A 25,097-nucleotide genomic window follows, 5' to 3' on the forward strand; every position below is an offset into this window, starting at 1 on the left:
GCTTTAATCATCTCTCTATTATTTTAATACTTGTTTAAATCATTAGAAGCTAACATAATTATTATTGCTCTAATTCAAAAGACGTGTAATTTTAACATTACATAATTTTTCATGCATTCTAGTTCTACATCACTTGCGACATACCGAAGTCAACCAAATCTCGCCTTACATAACTCAATATACACCACCTTACTCATATCAACTATTATCACCTTCTTTTTGACCTTGCTAAATTTCCACACATAGGCCTCCACTATTTCTCATTAGCAGAGAAGAGCCTTCCATAACTTTTGACTATCCACATTAGCATGCTTTGCAGGGCTTGACTCGGTCATCTCTCATATGAGAAAGTGTGACCTTATTAATGCCCATCATTGCTATTTATAGCCAAAGATGGCACAAAGGTCAAATAAATTTCATTATGAGAATATTGTACAAAGATGCTCTTCTTGAGGCAATAGTAGAAACATGATAGTAATTTTTATTTACTTTCTTTGTCATTTTGTGGGGATAGTAGCACTTTCTTATTCCCTTATCCTTCTTTAGCTCTTCAAAAGAGCAAGTGAATGAAGAATAGTAAAAAGTATATGCCCATGTAGGTAACTTGCTAGTACCACATATGTGCACACCCGAGAGGCCTGACCAGGAGATACATTTTCCCAAAGCAAGCATTTCCCTAAGGGGTGTCGCCAAAACAAGGCTACGGACAAGCAGAGATTTACCCTAGTGGAGCTCGCAACATATGGGCTCACCCCTAGAGGATCAAATCAATGATGCACCTATGCCCGATGGATTTGATTAAATGAATTGTCTCAACAAGCTTTCACCCGAAAGAGCACTCCCTTAAAAGACCAGGCTTCCTCAATAATCCTCCTAAGTTAAAGTTGTCTAACTTATGCAGATATCTTAGTCCTACCTACAGGAGACACACACCTACCAAACCCACCGATATGGATTTGTCAAACATGATTCGTCCCCTACTCACTGCCACACTCATCTAGGAGAGTCATTGCTCATTCTGAGGGACTTATCGGTCATCCAGGAGGCTTGCCCCCTCAAACTTTCCCAAGGAACTTGCCCCTGAGAACTCGCCATGGAACTCGTCATGGGCATCTCAAGCCACATCAAAGGCAAAGGGCCGCATGCGTACCTCTCAGCCCATACCACGTTTGTCTCAGTCAATAGGAAGATTTTATTTGGAAAAAAAATAGGAAAATCATACATGATATATTAAATAAAGGGTTAATAGGTATATTTTGGACTTCATGTCATCTTTGTTGTTCAAAGAAATCACTTATTCTCTCATCTACACTCTATACTTGCTGATTCCCTCATCCTATTCTCTTCCTCTAACTATCTAAAATTTTTAGTAAGGTCAGGTGTTGCCCATGAACAAATTTGGATCCAACACAAGGCTATGATAGAATCAAATTAGTTAAAAAGAACACATTCGTGAGGGTTTTTCTCACATTGGAAAGAAAGCCGAATAATCACCTTTTCAATATTTTTTTTAGATAGGAAGATTTTTTTTGGAAAATATGTGCCTAAATTCTGTCAATGGTCCTCTGGTTGCCGACATTACTTGAAACTTCTCTAGCTGGTAGAATGGGCAACATTATTTGAAAAAGAATTACCATGCAACACATACGGGAGTCAATAATAAAGTTCATGAAATCAAAAATGCATGTATGCACGAAAACAAATACGGGGAGTCAATAATTAAGACTGCAGCAGTTTCTATTTTAATATAACTACCTTGATGAATCAAATATAGAAAACAAATAAAACTCAAATATAACAATGAAAAAAAAATGCAAATTATTAGTTAATGAATCAAAAGGCTCATACTTTACCTCTCGCAATGCACGATCCCATACTACAGCTTCACGATTGGCATCGGAAGAGGCAAACATGGAAGCATCAGGTGAATACTGGATGAAAGTAATAGCTCCTCGGTGTTTTTCTAGGACTGTTTCTTCCTTGAACATGTCCCTTTCAATGGCATATATGCGAAGCTTTCCATCTTGGCTACCAACAATGGCCTCAGACCCATCAGGTGAAACTGCTGATGCTGTGGCAGCATAACCAAGATTTACCGTTGATGCCACTGCTGTGCCCCGTAACAGGACAAGCCCAGAATCGGTAGAAACAAAAGCAAGGTCAGGGCACTTCAAAATGAAGCGTAAATTGTTTGGTTGAAATCCAACATCAATAGGTTCTGCCTGTCCACACTGACTTTCATTTAAAGGAAGTCTATGTACCTGATAAAATAATAAAAAATATTAAAAAAATGAAGAGAAAACTTTGAAATACATATTCATACAAAAGCTAGTGTCTTCACATTGACTGAGCATAAAATTGCAAAGACAAAAAAACATCAAAAAGCTAGGCAGTCCTTTATGAAATCTATGGTTGAAAGTGTTGAATGCATGACAAATTAAGTAACACAGTTTGTCTCCCAGATGGATTAAGAAATGTGGATGGTGGGGAGCATAAGATTCTTACAAGAAATCACCCAACTGTATCGTTTGTGCCCCAACAAAAAAGTTTCACGTTGAAATAACTTAAACATTTCTAGGCCCAATGCTGCTCATATAGGCTGATAAATAACTGAAGTTTCACATGAAAGGAAATTAAATGAACACATATGATACTGGAGGTTGGTGAACTAAATGTCCGCAGAAGAATTGGATGGCTTACAAAATTAATTGCTGAAGTCAGATAAAGTTAATTGGACGGCAGAAAATGTAGGACTCCTTTGACTTTGACAGAGGTGGGAGATAGGCAGGTGATAGGTTCAGCCTTTGTGGATGATACTATTACAAAGATCAATTTGATTAGAGAAATGTTGAAATCTGCACAAGATAGACATAAGAAGTATTACAATTAGAAGCACATGTTGGTTGAGTTTCAGATTTGTGACATGATTTATGTCAAAGTCAACCCTATGAAAGGTGTCAATAGATTTGGGACAATTAGCAAGCTTACTCAAGGTAAATTGGACCTTTTGAGATCATTGAGAGGATTGATAATTCTGCTTACAGGTTATTATTACCTGATCATATGTCCGATATTGTTAACCTCAATATCATAGCCAGAAGACATAAAAAGATGTGGCTTAAAGCGTACCTAAAATCCGACCGAATTCGTGCAGAAATCCCGCAAAATTGCTGTAGCACGGCGCCGTTCGAATGACCTGCGGAAATCCTGTTCAAATCCTGCGATTCGTAGCCACTCTCGTCGTTAAATAGAGAGCGAACGAAGCTTCAGGAGTTCTTGGCTGATTCGCTCCTCCCACGCGATCGAGCTCCCATCACTGCTTCAATCTCCCTCACACACACGCGCAAGCTCCCATCCGATCCTCCCTCATCTCTGATCACAAACCCGCAAGATCCCTGCATCCCGCCGATTTCCACCTACCCAGCCGAAGCTTCATCTGGCTGATCCTCTTCCTCCTTCTAGTCTAGCCGAAGCTTCATCTGGCCGATCCTCTTCCTCCTTGGAGCATACCATTGCAGCTGGTGAAGAAAAAGATGTGAGAGAAATAGGGGCTCTATGTCATCTTCTCCTTAGTGAGGCATGAATGACAGGGGAGAGATTCAAGCAAGGTTTTCAGCAAGAAGCTGCAGTGCTTTGGCAACATCCTTGAAAGGGCGCTTTTTGAATGTTTAAATACCGGCAGTAGTTTTTTTTTTTTTTTTAATACCGGCAGTAGTTCACAGCGAGATTTGCAAAAGCTAGGGCAATATTTTTTTCTTTTTGGAACAAAACTGATGATGTATCAGTGAAACCTGCCACACCATGGTAGCAGGGGGGCACCCATACAGAACCCTAGAGCTACAAACGAATCTCATCTATCTTTTCCATGGGTAAATAAAGAAATTGATCATTATTGTTTTCATAGAGGGCAGGTAAGTAACCAAATTCCTTTAAATATTTAGTTGTTTACGTTTTCTGGTGTCTACTTTCTTCAAACATCGAGACTGCCTGAGCATTTGCATGTGAACATTTTCAAACTAGATTGGAAAGGGTTTGCACTTAGCATGTAAACCTCAAGAAAACCTTTGGCTAGAAGTTTGCAATTTAGAATTTGATTGCTTGTTATCATAAGAAAGAAGCACTTTCAAGAATACTGCCACAGGTAGTGAATAACCATATCATGTAGCATCCCACAAAAAAAGTGAAGATGACAAATCAAATGAAGCAAAAAGTCATGGAAATGTAGTCAGATAAAAAAATTACATTTGCATGTTTCTATAATTACTATTACATCAAAATAATAAAAATATCATAATGATGAAGAATAATCTGGGTCAATAAAGTTAAAACCTGTCATGAGAGCAAGTAATGTTTTAGTATGACTTACTTTATTATCAAAGCCCGAAATAAGAAGCTCTCCTTCAGTTGCAGAAAAGCATTTAATCTGACTGTTTACCTTCCTATGTATTTTTCCACCATAACCTATGCCAGGAACCCATTTTATGATGGCACCATCATAGCTGGTAGACAAGATGGTTCTCTGACCACTTTGCAGCAAACAAGACAAACCATTGATGCTTTTCATGTGTCCACAAAAAGATGAGGGTGGCTTCTCTGGATCACTAGCTGAAAAAATACATATCATTCCACCAAGAGAAACAGTGACAAGATGGTCACCATGCCATAGGCAGCCAACTTGCATGTCATCCACTCCACCAGAACTAGGGCAAGCAAGTGTGCATTTCAGTTTACCATTTCCATCGTCCATGATGTCCCACACTTTTGCAGTTTTGTCCGCAGACACTGTCAAGACCTACATAAAACAAAAATAAAATACGGCAAATTCATGTAAGTGAAGATTAATAACATTAGATATGCACAAGAAAAACAAACAAAAACTGTATAGATTCGACTTAGGGATCAATTGAGAAGTAAAATAACTTTAAAAGGAAGAATTACAAAAATTAGAATGGTTTGTATAAGTGATAACATCATGCAGTAATACAAACAATGTGTGTGACCAACAGAAGGAATAGAGTAGCGCATAGTAGGTTTGTTTATTACCAACCATAGTTCTAATGTTTGAATTAGTTTGTAAAGATTTAAAACATCTGGACTACCTTAGAAATGGAAAAATCAAATATTCAAGCTTTCTCCTTCTTTTTATTGCATGTTAATATCAGCATCTCCTAGTGTACTTTACATGCACTTGCTTTATGATCAGCATCTCCCAGTGCTCTTTTGTCTTCCTGTAACTATCCTTCGAAGATTTTGGATGCCGCAAGGTCTTGTTAGAGCATCAGTTTCACTTACAACCTCTTTTCTTATTGATAAGATGTTTATCCTCCTAAGTCATAACTTCCTTGAAGCCTTGATGGGTATTGTGACATCACCATCCCGCTAACCTCAAGGATGCATTAGTATTTCATGATTTCCTGCTTTATTTTATAGTGATGACAGGGTTATTGAACCCTCTAAGTGTCATAAATCTTCATTTAATGAGAAATCTATTTGAGGCCATCCTTCATCTTATGATCTCAAGAAGTTTTTCTTTGATTTAGAGTTAAGAGTGGTACAACATTGGGCATTTTGACTTCAAAAAGTTTATTACTGACTGCAAAACAAGGAAAACTCAAACATCATATTATGTAAGGGGACTTCCTCTTAAGAATTTGGAATCCTACCCGATAAGCTCGAATTAACGAGGTGGGAAATAGACGGTTGTACGGAAAATTTAAAATATTTCAATGTAACATATTATAAAAACCATCCAAACAAAAGTAAGAAGAGCCACTAATTCAAAACAACATTTTATTTCATGGATAAACAAGTAGATGTAATTTTACTACAAAAAGTATGTCATTCTATTACATGACATAAAAAACAACAAAAAGAATCAGTCTCCTTGTGATTTCCTATGACGGTAGGTGAATGGCTGTCTGTCAGCAATCACAGATTAGTGGGCTCTCCTGAAAAGAATCCCACAACTAGAGTGAGCTAAAGCTCAGTAGGTAACATGCTATTCTATCAATTTAAAAAAAAAAAGATAAAGAGATATATTATGCATGCTAATTTTATGATACAGTGCAGTAATAAACTAAAGAAAGAAACAGTAAATGTATTATGCAGTAATAATTGGTGTGCTTAAGTCTGCATGTCATCTAATATGACAATTTTTCTCTTCATATGTATGTACATTTTACATTTTACATTTTTCATATTTTCCTTAATACTTTTAATGCATATAATATATTTATATCTTATGCACCTGTAATAGAGTATCAAATTTATACTAATTAAGTACACATTCAATTGGTCATTTCTGCTCCGAGGAGCCAAATTTTTCCTTTATCATATTGATACTCCATGTCAACATACACATGCAATCATACTATAACTATCGTAGGAGGGTGGCTAACATTCCATTCAAGCATATGTCCCTACCTAATATAGCGTTTTCATACATTTCTATACATATTTTAAAAGAAAAAGATATGCATTCTAAACTATCCATCACATACTGCCAAAAAATATTGCATTTAAAGAAGGAACATGCTATTGGTAAACTGAATAACAATGCTAAAGTATATGACACTTTTAAATAAAAAATTAGAGAAGCAATAAATTCTGAATTTAAAAGAATTACATTTACCTACACCAAATATAAGCAAACTGATAGGAAACACTTGTAGATCTCAAGTAATTACTATCATTCTTCGTAAAATATCGAGAAACTCTTCCAAAGTCCAATGAAAATCAGGGGAAAAAGTATATTTTATTGCAAGAAATCAACTAACGGAAGAAAAAACGAACAAGATATAGTTGATCCTCAATTCGAAAGGAGGATCGATCTCTCCAAAATCTCTAGACGCCGCTAGACCCCAAAGGAAAACCTAAATCTAAGAGATCTCAAATTTCAGCCAAATCCTAGATCCCCTAACCCTCGGAAAACAAAGTATTTAATGCATATAAATCAAAAGGAAATCCCTAAATAGTCCCTACATTCAAATTTTCCTTCGAAATCTCTCAAAAAGCCTTCCTAAAAAGCTCCATGGGCTTTGCGGCTATAGCAGGAGGCAGAGAATGCCCGCCTCATTCTTGCCTGGGCCAGTTCCGCGTGGACCGGCTGGACCAGTCAAATAATACTCCCCTCCCAAAGATCCACCTTATCCTCAAGGTGGAGATATTGATGTGATGCAAGCCTTGGAGTTACACAAGATTATAAAAAGAGAATTTACTAATAGCTTAATCGTTATAAAATCATGCATCCATTCAAAGTTGATTACAAGAGTTCTCCGTATTCCACTTGCTTAGGCAAAGAGTTGCATGGAAATTAACCAAGACAATTTAATCAAATACAAAGGGGAAGTAATGTTAAAAGCTTACCACATGAATCCAAAAATTAATAAAGAGTTGTTCACCTTGAGGACCTACTCTCTTTCCTACGAATCTAGATTGAGCGGAGGAAGATCGTCCACGATAGAAATGAGGTCACCACTAGGAGGGAGGAGCCAAGGAACGTCGTTGTTGGGAAGGTACTTGGAGGTGGAGATGGCACGGGAGGACGACTGTTGATGATCCAATCGTAGTCTAAAAATTGCTCGTCGACGACATCCACAAGGGTGGGAAGGATTCGATTCAAGTAGTCTTCGATGGTGTCGTCAAAGCCAAACCCAACGTCGAAGAAGGGAGATCGAAGGATGTGGATATCTCTGTAGACGTCGAATATGAGCCCGTGATCAACTTCGGGATCCGCCATACATGACGATGAATATTCTTGTGGGTGAGTTTGGTGGTAGACTAATTTCTCTTGGTGGAACTAGACAAGACAATGGGGAGAAGGAGTGGGCTCGGGTAGGGAGAGGGGCAGATCCACTAGGGATTTGAGGAGTTTTGGTAGAAAACTGAAGTTAATTTCAATTTTAAGAAAATTTGGAGGGAGATTAAATGAAGGGGAAATTTGAATGTCTAGTGGGGATGGGCAATTAAGTTTGAATCGCCTAAGGGGGCCGGCGGCTTAATGAGAGGGAGGGAGATTAGGGAAAGGGGTTAAGAGCTGAAATTAATTTCAGCCCAAATGGAGGTGGAAGAAAAAGGGAAAATATTTGAAATTATATTTGAATTTCAAAATATAGGAGAAAGGGTTAATTGGGCATTCAATGGGAAGCCCAATGAGGGGGTCGGCGGCATCAAGGAGGTGGGAGAAGATCTGGGAGAGGAGAGGGGGGTTTCCAAATAGGTGGAGATGACTATGAAAGAAAAATTAATAAATCCAATTTGATTTAATTTGAAATCAGATTTATCATAAACACTTTCATAATTTGGAAAAAATTTGAAATTTGAAAATCAAATTTCAAAGAATGAAGACTATGGGAGAGAGGGGTGGTGGGCGGATGGGGGATGGCCGGTGGCTAGGTGGCCGACCGGCGGTGAGAAGGCAGGCGGCGGGTGGGCTCTAAGGGGCGGCGGCAACAGTGGAGGGCTCGGCTTCTTCAAGCTCTTGGGTTTTGCTTGTGATCTTTTATGGTGGCGGGGCAAGAAACTAAGGATTGCAAATCTCAATGATTCATCCAAGAGAACTCACAAAGATATCACAAAAAGAACTCACCAAGAGATCTAAAATTGAACTCACAAAGAGAACACAAGAGCAAGAAATTTCATTCAACAATCATCCTCATACAAGGTACAAGAGTCATATATATAGGCCTCTACATGATAACCAATACAAAGACTAACATGCCCCTTGGGCTACAAAAGCAACTTACTACCCATAAGGGCCAAAAACGGAAAAAACTGAAATAGAAATGCGTAATACATAAAATGCTAATACAAATAAGCATCAATAGTAAAGACTATCCATCATGGCCATCGATCTCCTGTGTCGTCTCTGATAAACACGTCGAAATCTCCTGTCGATGTCCCCATCAGATATGCTCGTGTTCCTGTGAGAGTAGTCATTTTTGATGTGGCTGAAAAACCTTACCAAATTGTTAAATCAAGGGCTGCACTGAAAGAGAAACATCCCATCCCTTCTCCATCCTGATCACATCCAGCTTGCGTAGTCCCACTAGAAAATCTTCCCCCACCTCTTGTATGCTTCTAACCATGGTCTTAAGTGATACCATGGCTTTGGATAGTCCTGCCTCTCCCCTTATAACCACCTTTCTCCCATCCACCCTTAATTCCATCGTGAGTGCTCCCCAATTATCCTTAATTTCCCCCAAGGTTTGCAACCACTTCATCCCCAGGATGACATCAATACTTCTTAACTCTAATGGGAGAAAATCCTCCCTTACCTAAATCCACTGAATGGTCAACACCACTCCTCTAAAAATCCACTAGCCTTTCTCCACCTTCCATGTACCCATCATCATCCCATAAAAATCGGTGTCCACCAATTTCACTCCCAGTTTATTGACGACCTGAGTGGAAATGAAATTATGGGTAACCTACTGTCAATCATAACTACCACCTCCATGCCTGCTATTTCCTCCTTCACCTTCATCGTATAATTTGAAGTGAATCATACTATTAAATTCAGGGAGACCTCCGCCACATCCAGATGCAACTTGTCATCCATCTCTCGCTCACCTCCCTCTTCAGTTTTCTCGTCATCATAGACGGTGAGAACCTAAAAAGTTTGATCCCTACACCTGTGCCTTGGAGTATACTTCTCGTCACACCGAAAATATAACCCCTTTGCCCACTTCTCCTGTATCTCCTTCTCTGTCAACCTCTTGAAAATTTCCCCACCCCTCCTACTGGCTTCTCCCGGGTGGTCTCATTAATGTTCCCTGATGCAGGCCCCTTGGGTGCTAGAAGAGTGATTGTCGTCCTGTAAGAGCCTCCTGAACTACTACTCCTGGCTCCCTTCTCTAGATTTTTCTGATTTTCAACCAGTTGTGCTAACTTCATGGCCTCCCCCAAGTCCCGCGACATTAGGACTTTCACTGTAGCTCTAATTTCTACCTTCAGCCCCTTCATGAAGTTCCCATTGAGTGCAATATCTGATAATTGCTCCACCCTATTGGCCACGTGCTCAAACTGCTCCCGATAATTTGCTACTGATCCCTCATGCACTAAAGCAAATAACTTATCATAGAAATATCCTCCCCGATTGGTTTGGAAACGTTCTATTAAGCAGTCCTATAATTCTCCCCAGCTCTGGATGGGCCTCCTCTAATCTCTCCACTGGTACCATGACAACGCCTTTCCTTCCAGGCATAAGCCTGTATCTGTTAATTTCTCATCCTCTATCATGTCATTGACGGCAAAGTACATTTCCACATTATAAATCCACCCATAAGCATCCTCCCCTTCGAATATGGGCATCTTCAGTTTCCTCACCTTCTGAACTCCACCATTTCCCCTTATTCCTCCATAGCTTCTCCTCTCACAAGTGATTGGCCCACCCACGCCCTCCGGTCTTCCCTTGCTCAGCCATAGTCTAAACCCCCTTCGAATTCTACTCTTATTCCTTCAAAATCAGCACCTCGGCGCCATAGTATCCCTCCTAGCATTCCCCATATCCACCTCCTCTTTCTTCCCTCTGGACAGGCTCCAGATGGGGTCTTCTTCTTTCTCCTTTCATGATTTCCACCTCATATTCCTCCCTACGGATTTCAGAATTCATGCTTTTCATTTCCACACCTTTTGCTACGGAAGCCGCCGTTTGGTTGCGGATTTCCAACATTTTCTTCATTATGTCCCGGAGATCGGCTACTTGTCTTTCCATGGAGGAAATCCTTTCCTCCACCATTGTCTTGATTTGATTCATCTCCCCTTCAAGCCTTTCTTCCAAAGCATACACCTTCTTGGCCGCCATCCCTATCCAGAGTTTGTAGATTCACAAAATCTAAAATTGGGACTCCAAAAACAACAACTTCCCTCGTTTCCGGACCAAAAACCACTACTGGAATTTGCCGAAAACAACCCTCTGCCAGTCCCAAGACTTGCTCTGATACCAATTTGATAGGAAACACTTGTAGATCTAAAGTATTTCCTATCAATCTCCGTAAAACAGCGAGAAACTCTTCCAAAACCCAATGAAAATCAAGGAAAACAGTAGATTTTATTGCAAGAAATCAACTAACAGAAGAAAAAACAAACAAGATACAGTTGATCCTCAATTCGAGAGGAGGATCGATCTCTCCCAAATCTCTAGACGCCGCTAGAGCCCAAAGGAAAACCTAAATCAAAGAGACCTCAAAATTCAGTCAAATTCAAGATCCCCTAACCCTAGAAAAACAAAATATTTAATGCATACAAATCAAAAGAAAATACCTAAACAGTCCATACATTCAAATTCCCCCCCCCCCAAAATCACTCAAAAATCTTTCCTAAAAAGCTTCGTGGGCTTTGCGACTCGTGCGGCTGTAGCAGGAGGCGGAGAATTCCCACTTCGTTTGCGCCTGGGCCTGTCCCGCATGGACAGGCTAGATCGGTCCAATGGACCGGTCTAACAATACTCCCCTCCCAAAGATCCACCTTGTCCTCAAGGTGGAGATATGCTCGTGTTCTCGTGGAGGTGTCCATCCTCGAGGTGGCTGAAAAACCTTACCAAATTGTTGAATCAAGGGCAGTACTGAAAGAGAAAAATCCCATCCCTTCTTCATCTTGATGACATCTAGCTGGTGTAGTCCCACCAGAAAATCTTCCCCTACCTCTTGTATGCTTCTAACCATGGTCTTAAGTGATACCATGGCTTTGGATTGCCCTGCATCTCCCCTTATAACCACCTTTCTCCCATCCACCCTTAATTCCATCGTGATTGTTCCCCAATTGTCCTTGGTTTCCCCCAAGGTTTGCAACCACTTCATCCCCAGGATGACATCAATACTTCGTAACTCTAGTGGGAGAAAATCCTCCCTTACATGAATCCCCTAGATGGTCAACACCACTCCTCAACAAATCCCTTGGATGATAAACACCACTCCTCTACAAAACATCATTAAAACAATTGTCTCACATAAAATAGTTGTTAGTAGTATTACAGCTAATCAAGATAATCTCATTTATAATTCTCAGTTGATTGCGATTGAGATAGGGGCACGCCAATTGTTGTGGGTGGTCTTAACGGTAATCCTACAAACCCTTGTGCTATCATCCCCTTTCACCTTCAACTTTTCCAACCCAATCGGAGGCTATTGTTGTTGGCGGTATTGGTGAACCACCATCTTTTCCTCCTAGCTACATCTATGATGCACCGACACAGACACATCGACACGGACACGACACGACACGGACACGGGACACGGCATTTTTTAAAAATATAGGACACGGGTGCGGCGTGGACACAGCATAATAATTTTTTAATATAGTATATAGAAATTAAGATGACATTATATTAAAAATGACAAGTAATAATAAATCAATTTCATGATAACTTGTTTAGCTTATAACATAAAGATATTTAGTACAAACTTTCTACTACAACCACAAAAATATAAGCAAAAAATTATTTAGTACAACATGAAGGTCCAACTACTCAATAGAGGGAATGATAGAATTAGATTTAGAGATTGATCTTTGGCCTTCAATATTATCATCACTGAATATTGCTTCCAACTCTGGTTCATCTAGAAAAAGATTTGCAACCTCCAATAATCTCATATCATCAAGGCACTCGAACCCATCTCTAGCAACATCCCACATCTTGTTACCATATGTCATATGAAGTGGGGTTTTCCTTGATAGAAGACAAAGATTTGTATGCACATAAATTAAATCTTCAACTCATTGTGGAGTTATTTTTATTCCTCTTCATTGATTGAATAAATGAGTATGTACTCCAATTTCTCTCACAACAAGAAGAGGATGATACTTGAAGTTCTGCTTGATTTTAAACTTCGTAAGTTATTTGTATGGAAAGATACCGAGCATGTACCGAGCTGTACCGAGCATGTACTGAGCAGTATCGAGCATGTACCTAGCGGCACCGAGCTTGTACCTAGCAGTACCGAGCATATACTGAGCGGTACCGAGTATGTACCTAGCGGTACCGAGCATGTACATTAGCTTTTTTTTTGGTAAGTTTCAAAAAACAACAATTAATATTTTAGACTTCGAGAGTCAGGCGTCAATGCCATTTATTACTCACCGAGAGAGGAGATGAAAATATCTTCACTGTCAAAAAGAAATGAAAATGAGAATATTCAATGATTGGAAATTAAGTGCGGACGTTGATTTGGTGTTCTGGATAAGAAATAAGAAATTTAGTTTAAATCCTGCAAAATACAAGAAATTATATTTAAAAAAATTCATAAAATATTTAAGATACGCGTGTCGGACACACGTGTCCAATTTGCATTTAATATTTTTTAATCGGCACGTTTTTGGAGTGTCCGACACGTGTCGGAGGAGTGTCGTGTCGTACACTGCACGCCTCTTTGAGGAGAAGTGTCGGTGCATCGTAGAGCTACATCCTTTATTTTCTCATTGGTAGCTTCACTCGCATAGTAATGTTCATGGGGGAAATTTTGATAGTGATTTTTTATGTACTTCGGTCAATTGAGATAATATTGACTGTAATGATGAACCTAATCTTTTTAATCACCATTCCTCAGATTGGTTTAGGAGAAATCTAAGGATGATATATTTGTTGTTGAATGTCCTGAAGAGTACCCCATCCTCATCTAAGCTTCACTGATCTAGCTCTTTTGAATGCTACCTATGTGCTGGGTTTTATTCTAAGATGACTATGATTTTATTTGATTTCTTGCGTGTATTGCCCCGAATTTAATGATGCCAATCTCTAAGTCCTACAATTCCTTGGGGTGCGTTTGGGCGTCAATTTGATGCTACCTTTTGATGTCAATTGATTATTTTATTTTGATGCATGGGATGTCAAGTCATGTTAGTCATTGCTCTAGATAGCCATTTCCTCGGTTATTTCTCTCATTGATGTAAATGATTTTATTGCTAGTACCTTGATATAATTTTTAATAATTTATATAATATGTTAGATACTAAGGAGAGAGACAAATACATGTATAATCTAACCAAACAAAGAGATATGTGAAGTAAGGATTTAGTTCAAGTAAAGTGCATATAGGATAGGATGACTATCAAAAAGTACTTTTATTAGAAGATAATATTTAACAAAGGCGGATGAGATATTTTGATAAATTGTTCAATGAAGATTGTGAGAATACCATTGACTTTAGTAACTTTGGCACTTTAAATGGAAATAGAGATTTTTATTTTTATATGTGTATTAGTAAAATCAAAGTTAGAGAAGCTTTAAAGAAAATAAAGTGTGAAAAAGCTGATGGACCTAATGATATTCCAATAGAGGTGGGGAAATGCTTAAGAGATGAAAGAATTTCTTGGCTTCCGAAACTTTTCAATATTATTTTGAGGACTAAAAAGATGTCAGATAAGTGGAGTGTGTTAATTCCTATTTTTAAGAATAAACTTGATGCACAAATGTGTATGAATCATAAAGAAATTAAGTTAATGTGTCATAAACTATGGCAGAGAGTTGTTGAGTATAGGTTATGATGTGATACTAATGTTTCTCAAAATCAATTTGGTTTTCATGCCGGTAGGCCTAATATGGAAGCTATACATTTATTGAGAGGTTAGATGGAAAAATATAGAGAGAATGAGGATATACATATGATATTTATTGATTTAGAAAAAGAATATGATAAAATTTCAAGAGTACTCTGGTGAGCTCTAGAAAATAAAGAAATTAATAATGCTTAAATTCAAGTCATTAAGGATATCCATGCAAGAATTGTTACTTGTGATTATATTTTCCTATTTCAGTTAGATTACATCAAGGATTAGTTTTAAGCCCATATCGTTTTGCTCTAGTCATGGATGTTATTGCTAGAAATTTGCAAGAGATGTACAATGGTGTTTGCTTGCTGATGATATTAAGATAAACTTGAATAGTGGATGTCAACCTTAGAGTCTAAAGATTTTCGTTTGAGTAGATGTAAACAAAATAAATGGAGTGTAATTTTAGTAATAATAAATCTAGTGAGGGGACTGTGACTTTGAGCAATCAAGTCATTAATAAGAGTATACGTTTTAGATATCTTGGATCTATTGTTTAAAGTGATGGTGAAATAGATGAGGATATTATTAGTAGAATTCAAGTTGGATGGTTGAAGTGGAGGAATGCATCGGGTTTGTTGTGTGATAGAAAAGTATCCCTCAAACTTAAGAGAAAATTCTATAAGATAGTGATGAAACCTACAATATTTTATGACGAAGACTGATGGCCATTAAAAGACAAGCATAAAATTAAGGTAAGTGTTTCAAAGATGAGGATACTCAGGTGGATGAGTGACTTCACTCTTAGAGACAGAATGCAAAACGAGTATATATGTGAAAAGGTTGGAGTAGCTCCGGTGAAAGATAAGATTAGAGATAGTTGCCTTAGATGGCTTGTTCACATAAAACACCGACCTTCCAATGACCACGTTAGGAGTTAGGAGAGTAGATGTATTAGATTTGACCTAAAAAGATTTGGTTAGAAAATATTAGAAATAAAATTTTTTATTAGATTAAATGAAAAATTAACTCTTAACATAACATAATAGAGAAAAATGAATCATATAACCAACCCCACGTAGTGGGATAAAAGCTTAATGTTGTCGTTGTTGCCAGAATTGCCCACAACCACAAATACTTATTTCATATGATAATCATTTTTTTAGAAGAGATTCAAACCATTGGCATCTCAATTAGATTATAAGGGCTAATACCACTTGAATCTCACAATAACTTGATCAATCACAATCCAACTTAGACCACTAATTATATGCTTTTGGCGCTTTGCAGAAGACAAATATCCCAATTGTTTTTACTCAAAAGATTCTTAGGTCATATGGAATTCAAAGGGAAATGTGATAACGTATCATGATTCACTCAAATGATAAAGTATGAATGCTTTTTCCCTAGGGACCTTTCACAAGCTTTGAATGTATTGACTTGGCCATCACTTGATCCTAAACAAAATATTTGTGTTCTATACTTATAAATCAATGCCCATAATTCAAATTATTAAAGAGAATGTCACAAAAATCAGCATTAGTATACAAACACGCATATTTTGAGCTTTTGTCATCAAATTAAGCTTTAAAACAATTTTATGGCAGGGCCTTCTAAATCTCAGTAGCATCCTATCAGGTTTTCATTTGTATTAGATTTGAGTCTTATGGTAAGTTCATTGTAAGAATCTTGCTGAAAACGACACACCTGAAAATGGGAGAAAAACCCATTCAATAGTCTAAATAGACTACCCCAAACTGTTATAGTAAAAGAAACTAAACTTCAACTTATACCATGCAAGGAAATGCAAGAATTAAAAGATTTACATTTTTACTATTTGGACTCCAGCTAACTGCATATATGCTTCCCTTGTGACCCTCTTGTGCAGACAGCTCACCAATCTTACCTCCAGACTTTCCATCAAATATTATGCCCTTCTTATCAGAACTTACAGAAATGAACTTACTCCCATCTGGCGAGAACCGGACACAATTAATGAAGTTAGAGTGATCCCTGCAATTATATGGGAGTAAAAGTTCATTAAAATAGCAAATGAAGCAGATAACTTCATTAAATAATCAAATTTTCTTTAAATAACTACAAGCAGAGGATAACAATATGAGAATAGCAATGGTTCTAGAAAGAAATGTTAAGAAGAGTTTAACGGGTTAAAAAGATGAACGAGAAAGCAAATTAGCATTATTGGAGCAAACCTGTGGGAATGTTTAAATTTAAATGGAGGACCTTCATAGAAGTTCAAGATAAAATCCTCTCCACATGTGACAATACGAAATGGTCTAGTTGGCTTAAAATCACAACTTAATACCCTCTTTGAATGGCCATCAAATTCCCCGATATTAGTGCCTGAATCCCACCTGCACGGTTTATTAGAAATTAACTATATAATTAAACAAATGGCAGGAATACAGGAATATGATAAATCTTAAAAAAAAAGAAGAACCGAGTCCATAACATACCATCCATTATTAGACTAAATGCAGAAAGGCATGCCAAAGCATCAATTTTCATTTGCATGTGTTAGTATCTTTTTTCATTTAAGACTTATAATTTGAATGTGGATAAATTTCGTAGAATAGTAAACTAAATGAATTTTCAAATATAAGACATCACCATGTGTGTTAATTTAACGTCAAGATTAACTACAATTGCCTAATTTCTTAAAGCCAATTTAGATCATAGAAGAGTACTTTAATTGGTTAAAACTTAAAAGTATTATTAATGCAGCCGAAAGGTCATGTAATAATTCTAATGATGACTTTTGATGGGGAATTAAAGTGCAGAAAACTTTTGGAACCCATAGTAAGCCATATATAAGATTTTTTGAATTAAGATTTCTATGAAATCAATAAAGAAACATGCAAGGCCCTAACAATATAAAATTAAAGTTGATGGAGAAAATGGATTACCCTGCGATAAAGCCAATCTAAACCCTAATTAGGTTTTTCACTCATGCAACCCGTTCCACTTCCTCCACCGGCTCGAGTAGAAAGGGCCTGTGAGATTAACCCCAATGGTTATTCTTACTTCATTGACCCAAATGCTGAGAATGGATCATATAAATTTCCAGTAAAAAGAATTGAGAGAAAATTTCCCTTTTGACCAAATTTTAGAGGAGAGAGAGGGAGGGGGGGGGGGGGGGGAGGGGAATTTGGGAGGACTAACTATATTTACTTCAAAGATTTAAAATAACATCCTAGGATCTCCTATTTGAAATAGCATAGAAGCCAATTCCTATCTAAATAGAATTCAAAACTAAATCTAACCCAGTTGCACTAAATTAGAAATCTTTATCCTAAATAAGATAATAACCTGACAAAATAATCTAGATAATTCCTCTTGTTGCCGACCAAGCTTTGTAAACACTGTCCATGATATTATTTGACATTTCAAATAAAAATTATTAAACAATTTTATCTCATGGAGTATACTATTTCTCTCTTACTTTCAGCCAAACATATAAAATGATTTTCCTGCAGACAGTTTAAATCTAGTCAATCAAGACACCCAGCACATGGCAATTGATAAATGAGTCAGCCTTTCACAACTATCCTTTACTCGAGTAGTTCTTATTAAAACACACTTCTTATCCTGCAAAATTTGTATAAATAGACTATATATATATAGCATTTAGTTTACTTTACATTCAAAATATGCATGCAGCCAAATAACCCAATTAAACAACATAGGTACAAATTTCATAATTGTTGTTATTATGAAAAGAAAATATTGGAGGTTGGTTTTGACTTGTTATTGAGAATGTAATTCTCATTGGATGATTCATATGACTTACTGACTGTACCAATAAACAACAAGGATAGTCCTTGCTAGTCCCCCATCGCTTTCTTCTCAAGGGGAGGGGAGGAGCAGGGGGGCTGAGGTGATTACTTTAATTTTTCCATCATTTTTTTTTGGAAATTGATAAATGAGTCAGCCTTTCCCAACTATCCTTTACTCAAGTAGTTATTATTAAAACACACTTCTTATCCTGCAAAATTTGTATAATTAGACTATTTTTCTTGATTGTTTATCTCTCTAAGTATCCCAAGTTATTGTCCATATTCTTAGTAAAGATATTAAAAAATGTATTTCCATTAGATTTAACCAAAAGGGTTTAACATCAAGATGCTCACAGTCACTAAGAAGACAGTTTTCTGTCTAGAAGCTGCTATATAATAGCAAATTTTGCTCTGTTGACATGCACTCCTCATTATACATAAGATAATACAATAATGAATGGTACTAATAGATGGCTTCTCCTTCCAGCAGATAATACAACTCCAAGGATCAATTGACAAACATTAAGAGGTGTCAGCCATCTTTTCAATATACTCTTTTATAGCAAAGTAGAATATACGTTATTGATGAATCATTCATTCCATGTTCATTATGATCTACCATAAAGAATGCAAGCGTAGATGATGCAACACCTTAAGGCCTAAGTTCTCAACTATACTTGTAGAAAAGTTCTTACACAACCAATATCACAGTGGCACCAAACAACACTTTCTTGACATGTTATGGACAATGAAAAACTCTTTCTATGCATTGGGTCTAACTGACAGACCCACCAATAATTTAGAATTACCAACAGAGTGAATGCATTTGATCTTTCTATTGGAATTAGAAGAATATTCTTCACAATAAATCACCATAACTTTGCTCCTCTCATCATTTCCCAACTTCTGAGGGAATAACTCTACGAGAAGCTTCCTAAATGTACATTTATCATAAAATCTCCATAACATTCAACATAATGAAAGGAGATGTGTATTCCTTTTTACTTTCATTCTTAACACTCCAGGATCTTCCTTGGACCCTTGTTGAGCCTTCTAGTTCCAGGTTAGTACTTCTTGATGATGTTGATAGAATGTTGTCTAAACTAGAAAAGACAAAGTTCATCATAAATATGGGGATTAAGCTCAAATGCCTGCACTAGGCCCCATCGATCGGAATTCCAAGGACACCATCCATCACCAAAAACATCATATATACCCCTACATAATTTGAGATTTGTCAAAGACTATGTCACTTCCTCCAATGATCATTGCTACTACTTCTGGAAGGAAGTCCAACTATAGCAGTTTTCTGTACTCTAAGAAGTTTCTTTGTTTACTCAATTTGTCAGTAGACATACCATTTGGAGAAGGCATAACGAGCAAGCTTCAAGCAAGAGAATGTAACCTTGTTGAGAAAACCATATCCACATATGTATTGTAAGGCTTCAGTTGGTCTATTGAGTTACTTGACGTCAATAGTACCATTGAAGCTTGGTATCTCCACTTTGTTTCTACCTTGGAAGGGTTGTTTTTCTTCATAGTATAATATGATAGAATGATGTTCACATCTTAATTAGCATGGTCTGTCTTACAATCTGAATGCATTAGCACTTTCAATGGTATATCCTTTGTTAGTTGAGGGTGAGAGGAGGAGCAAGAGGTGGAGAAGTGTAGGCAAGGGTTGGATCTTCAAGGCACATGCCAATATAGTTTAGAATGACATATTTGATTAGAATTGTCATTATCAAGGGTGAGTCTGGAACATTTTTAGTAGAAGTTGCAGGATGCATATATTGCTTATTGCATAACATAGCAACTTAACATGGTTACCTTCCTTCTTCAATGGTGTCAATGTCATAGCAAACTTGAAAAAAGAACTTTCATTTTTGGGTAGCCACTTTCAATCAATAACACGCACCAACGCACTTCTTGATTCTCTACTAACAACTTGATGCTAATTATTTTAATTCATGAAACCAAGGTTTCTTTTACTCAGAAAAATTAGCAAAGCACGATGAAGAACTTCTAGTTTTCTCTTCCTTGGATCTAAACTCCTTCAGGTTTCTTCTAAATCTTTTATTTCTTGGTAATTCTTTTTATCTCCTTGAAGTCAAAGATCTAAGCATGAAGATCCTAGCACAATATTAAAAGTGACAGTTAGTAAATTGGTGATGATAAAAGTCACAAGAAACTAATTGATCAAGATAAAACTTTAAGGAAAGCTCAATGGAACCACATTAGAGCATTGCAATAATTATCCAAAGGCTTTTCCAAATAGCTTCTTGAACAAGAAGATGAAAGGTATGACACAACCAAGAGGGGTGTAAATTGGTGCACTTTTTAAATTATTTTTTGTGCATAATTTTTTTCTTTTCTTTTTCAAATAAAATCTGATTTTGAAAGCAATGTACTCTAACAAGTTGCAAAAGTAACATATTTTTCTTTTGATCAAGCCATACTTTCTTCCAACTAATTTCATGAATAGAAAAATACTTTCAAACACCTATTTTTGATTTTGTATCACAAGAAACAATTAGATCACAAGATGTTTCCCATCATCACAAAGCATTCTAAACATATAAAAAGTGGAACAATAGTAAAAATTCATAGAATAAACCAATGTATTATTGTTCATCATAACATGACATACATCCACTCCTCGAGTCCTCCTCTAGAGATTTTCATACACTCATTTTGCTACTACAAGGTAGAAAATCTCTTTACTTAATGGGTAATGGAGAAACCTATCCCTTCTTCTACACCAAATGAGAAGAATACTTTTCTAACTCATCGGTTAGTCACACAAAGTCTTCACAAAAGCTTTTGAGATCTAAGATCTCTCTTACAAGTAGCTCTCATAACAACTAAATCTTCAACCATGAGGTAATAAACAATGTGTGCTCTCTCTCTATCTCTCAGTAAAAACTCTCTCTTTGGGTTAAAGTGCTACCTCATTGAGTTTCCAACAAAAAGACATCCCTCTCATATTTAGAGTTTAATATTAGATTATATATCAAGTGCTTAAAGTAAGAAAACACTCTTTTTTATAAAAAAAACACATCACTGGTTGATCGTACAATAAGATTAGTTACATTGTTAAATTAATATTAATAAGAAAAAGTACTTCTATTGATTAGATTGAACTAATCACGTTGATTAGACAATACAATTAGTTCAAAATATAAATTTATTAATTAGTACAAATTGATTTGTAGAGGTGAGTTCTCTACTATTGATGTGTCACTTTAATTGACTTTGCTTGCCTAGATCTACAATTATACTTCTTCTAACCCTACAAAGGTTGTCAAGGAGATTGCTTCTTCTGATCTTATTATTGGAAGTGACTTTTCTTGGCACTTTGTGTGGTCTTTTTCAACCTCTATTTAGATGATACAATATAAGGTATTATGGTAAATTGTTATACAAGATGTTCATTATGTAACTTTTGCATGTGTTGACATTTTTTGGCTTCCCCAAGATCATTTAATGGCAAAATAAACATACAAACAAAAAGAATTTCTTCCCTATTTTACAAATATATATTTCTTGTTCTTTCTTGAAGTACATAGCATAGATATCCTACAAAAAAGGTTGCCTGATAGTAAAAGTCATGCGTCTTAAGGCAAAACACACAAGTAACTTTATCAATGTTTAACTACCAAAAAATAAGTGTCCTTTCTAATCCAACTCAAAGCATAAGGACTTCAGTGTGGAATCTTTTTGAGCCCTAATTTTTCATCAAGAGCATCTACTTCTAAAGTTTATAATGCTTTGGCTACTCAGATATTTTGATAGAAGTGTTCCACCTTCACTTTATTATTTTTATAAGCCCTTGACGTTAGCTTTTTAATCACCTCTACAGTTGGCAAGCTCTGCCATTTACACCACATTTGTGGTTAAAATCTTCATGATTTTGGTCATATATTTGGCCTCTTCTTAAGGTCAAAAAAAAAAATAAATAAATAAATAAATAATAATAATAATAATAATAAGTGTCTATGGACACTTGAACCAATTGATTCAAGTTACAGAGGGCCATAAGTGGGTTCAACTAAAGTGAATAGGCACATCCTAGATCAAACCAAGTCAACCAAGCTCAACTATGAAAACTTCTTCCTCCTTGCTCTTAAGAGATTATGATGGTGCCCATATGGTTCGTCATTTACAAACATTTTAGTAACCTTTGATATCACCAATGTTTTCATTCGTTCAAAATTCATTTATAGAGTTCGGAAATACTCTAGATTAAAGTGCCTTGCACATTCCATAATTTAGCAAGTTATGGTCAATAAATGCTCCTCTCTAGAAAAGAACAATAGACAACATAGGCATTCATTTATATTGGGCTTGAATGAGATGCATCATACCATGTTGGATTTTTTCCCATCAATTCACTTATGAAATAACCTGCATCACCAATACGCAAATATAAATGCTTAAATAGATCACATCTCTAAAGTGGTCACTAGCAGCAATTGTTGTCAGACACTCAAATTAGCCTGGGTTCAAGAGATATACCAGTTTAGCCTAAGAATAAGACACGTCCGATGTGAATTAGTAGTTTCTAATGAAGACATAGCTTCAATCTTCTTCTTCTTCTTCTTCCATTCTAGATAGGCATGAAATTTGGAATTGGATTTGACTAAATTCATCAAGTATATAATTAAATTAAACGTATTTAGGAGATTTCACAGCAATTCCCGGAGCTTTAAAGTCTGGAGAAGGTCTAGATCTTCGCTAGCAGCGTGTCATTACTTATTAACAAAATACGTGGAACTTCAATTTCAATAAGTTTCTTTCTTTTTAAACATATCACTTAACCAAATTCACGAAACTATTGATTTTCAACAAAACTCTTTCTCAAACATCAAGAAACAAGGCAGACTATCTTTCCTTTTTAGATCAATCACCCATCTAACAAATCTATCTACCAGATCACGATAATTTTCGTTTAGCTTGCACAACACATCAATTTAGGCCTTTCTAAATTTCAAAATTGGAGAATTAGATAACAGCCATGCAAAAAAATTGTTTTTTATATGGTCTTCAATTTATCGGAATCCGATGAAATAAAGCCAAAGCAACCGAATAAATGAATAGGATCTCACATAAATGCACGAACAAAGGATTTTCCCTTTCCGTCGCCTGAGGCAACAATGCGCTGGCCGTCAGGAGACCACTGGAGATCGTCGATGCGGCCAGAGAGGACGCGAAACTCGCACTTCAGCGCGCGGTCACCGTGGCTGCCCCAAATTCGAATCATACCAGTGACGTCGGCAGAGGCAATCCACTCGCCGTTAGGGGAGAAGCGCGCCACCGTCGTCTGGTGCGCGTGCTCGCCATAGATTGACACATCCATCGGAGCCCCAAGGCGCCGAATAATCACCGCCCGACCATTGCAGTAAATGATAGAGTCGGACTTCGGATCGCCAGAGATCAGGATTCCCCGGCCACGCTCAGTCGATGGAACGCAAGCGTACGTCTCTGAGAGTTCCGCCATCCCTCTACTTCAAGATGTGTACTCCTCTCACAGACACATAAATGCACACTTTTCTTTTAACTCACCACCCGACCATCGTTGGGAACGAAGGAAATCTTCTTTTCAAAGCTTGTGGAGAGATGATAGCTCAGAGGGATGAATTATGACTGGAAAAAATATAATATGCAAAATTATATATATATATAGTAAAAGTTTATATATCTGGTAATATTTTAAACTGGAGAACTATTTCAGCTAATTTAATTGTTAAAAAAATTATAAAAACTAAAATAACATCACTTATAATTACAATCTAATATTAATTTGAATAAGTGTTAAATAGCCATGAAACAAATTTAAAACATGATTAATATGTTATTCTTGAAATAAAATAAAAAAAACTAAACTTTTTAAAAAACTTAATATAATTTATATTCAACTCTTTTATTAAAAAAAAATTGATGTTGATTGATAAAAGAGTTAAATATGGTTTAGTTAAGCGTTCAATATGTTCTAATAAGATACTTAAAATACATCATTTAAAAAATTTATAAGAGAACTTAAACTTCTTCGAAGACTTTTTTTTTTTTACTTTTAAGACTTGAATAAACAAATGTTTAATGATTTTATTGAAGTTAATTTGACATTAACGTTGAAAGGATTGCATATAGAATCAATTAAGTGCCTAAATATGTTCGAATAGGGTATTTAAATATTATTCAAAAAGTTTATAAAACAGTTGAGATTTATTTGAACACTAAATCAAATATGTATTAAGCAAAGATAATTAGGGTTTAGGGTTTAGGGGGTTTAGGGGGTTTAGGGTTTAGGGTTTAGGGGGTTTAGGGTTTCGGGTTTAAAGTTTAGGGTTTAGGGTTTAAGATTAAAAAAAAAATAAAAACCCATAGAAGGGGATAAGTGATAAAAAAAATAAGTACAAACTAAAGGAACACAATAAAGGGACTAGTAAAACCTAATGCACAAAAAGAGCTACAACAAGTCTACAAAGAAAAAAAAGGTCCCAAACAAGAAAACCTAAAACACAATACAACTCTCCAAAATACATAACAACCAACCATAACAATAAAAGAAAATACAAAAATCCTATAGCAAATATTGCAACAGCACTACATAATAAACCAAATAGGCATAGAACTGAAGAAGCAACAAACTTTAAACCAAAATAATCCAAAAGCCTTCTCCTTGAACAATCCACCATAAGCCAAGCTCCAACAGCTCATCAGCAATAATAAAAAAAGTCCTTTGATATCAATTCAATATGATCCACCTCGAACACAATAACTCCACATATCCAACATCAATTCATGCAACAATAT

General features: G+C 36.4%; 1 protein-coding gene across 1 annotated transcript in view; it reads right to left on the bottom strand.

Annotated features, from left to right (window-relative positions):
• The window catches only part of LOC110114909 (actin-interacting protein 1-2), a 39,677-nt gene extending 15,760 nt beyond the window's left edge, over positions 1-23,917 (bottom strand). The window contains exons 1-5 of the mRNA XM_020847953.2: positions 23,390-23,917; positions 16,698-16,859; positions 16,311-16,497; positions 4,367-4,792; positions 1,854-2,261 (exon numbers count right to left, since the gene is read on the bottom strand). Coding sequence (XP_020703612.1) covers positions 1,854-2,261; positions 4,367-4,792; positions 16,311-16,497; positions 16,698-16,859; positions 23,390-23,781 — 1,575 coding nt within the window. The 5' untranslated portion in view covers positions 23,782-23,917. The remainder of the gene's footprint in view (positions 1-1,853; positions 2,262-4,366; positions 4,793-16,310; positions 16,498-16,697; positions 16,860-23,389) is intronic.
• Positions 23,918-25,097: the final 1,180 nt, after the last annotated feature.

This window comes from Dendrobium catenatum, unplaced genomic scaffold (assembly GCF_001605985.2).
Source record: "Dendrobium catenatum unplaced genomic scaffold, ASM160598v2 fragScaff_scaffold_133, whole genome shotgun sequence".
NCBI lineage: Eukaryota > Viridiplantae > Streptophyta > Magnoliopsida > Asparagales > Orchidaceae > Dendrobium > Dendrobium catenatum.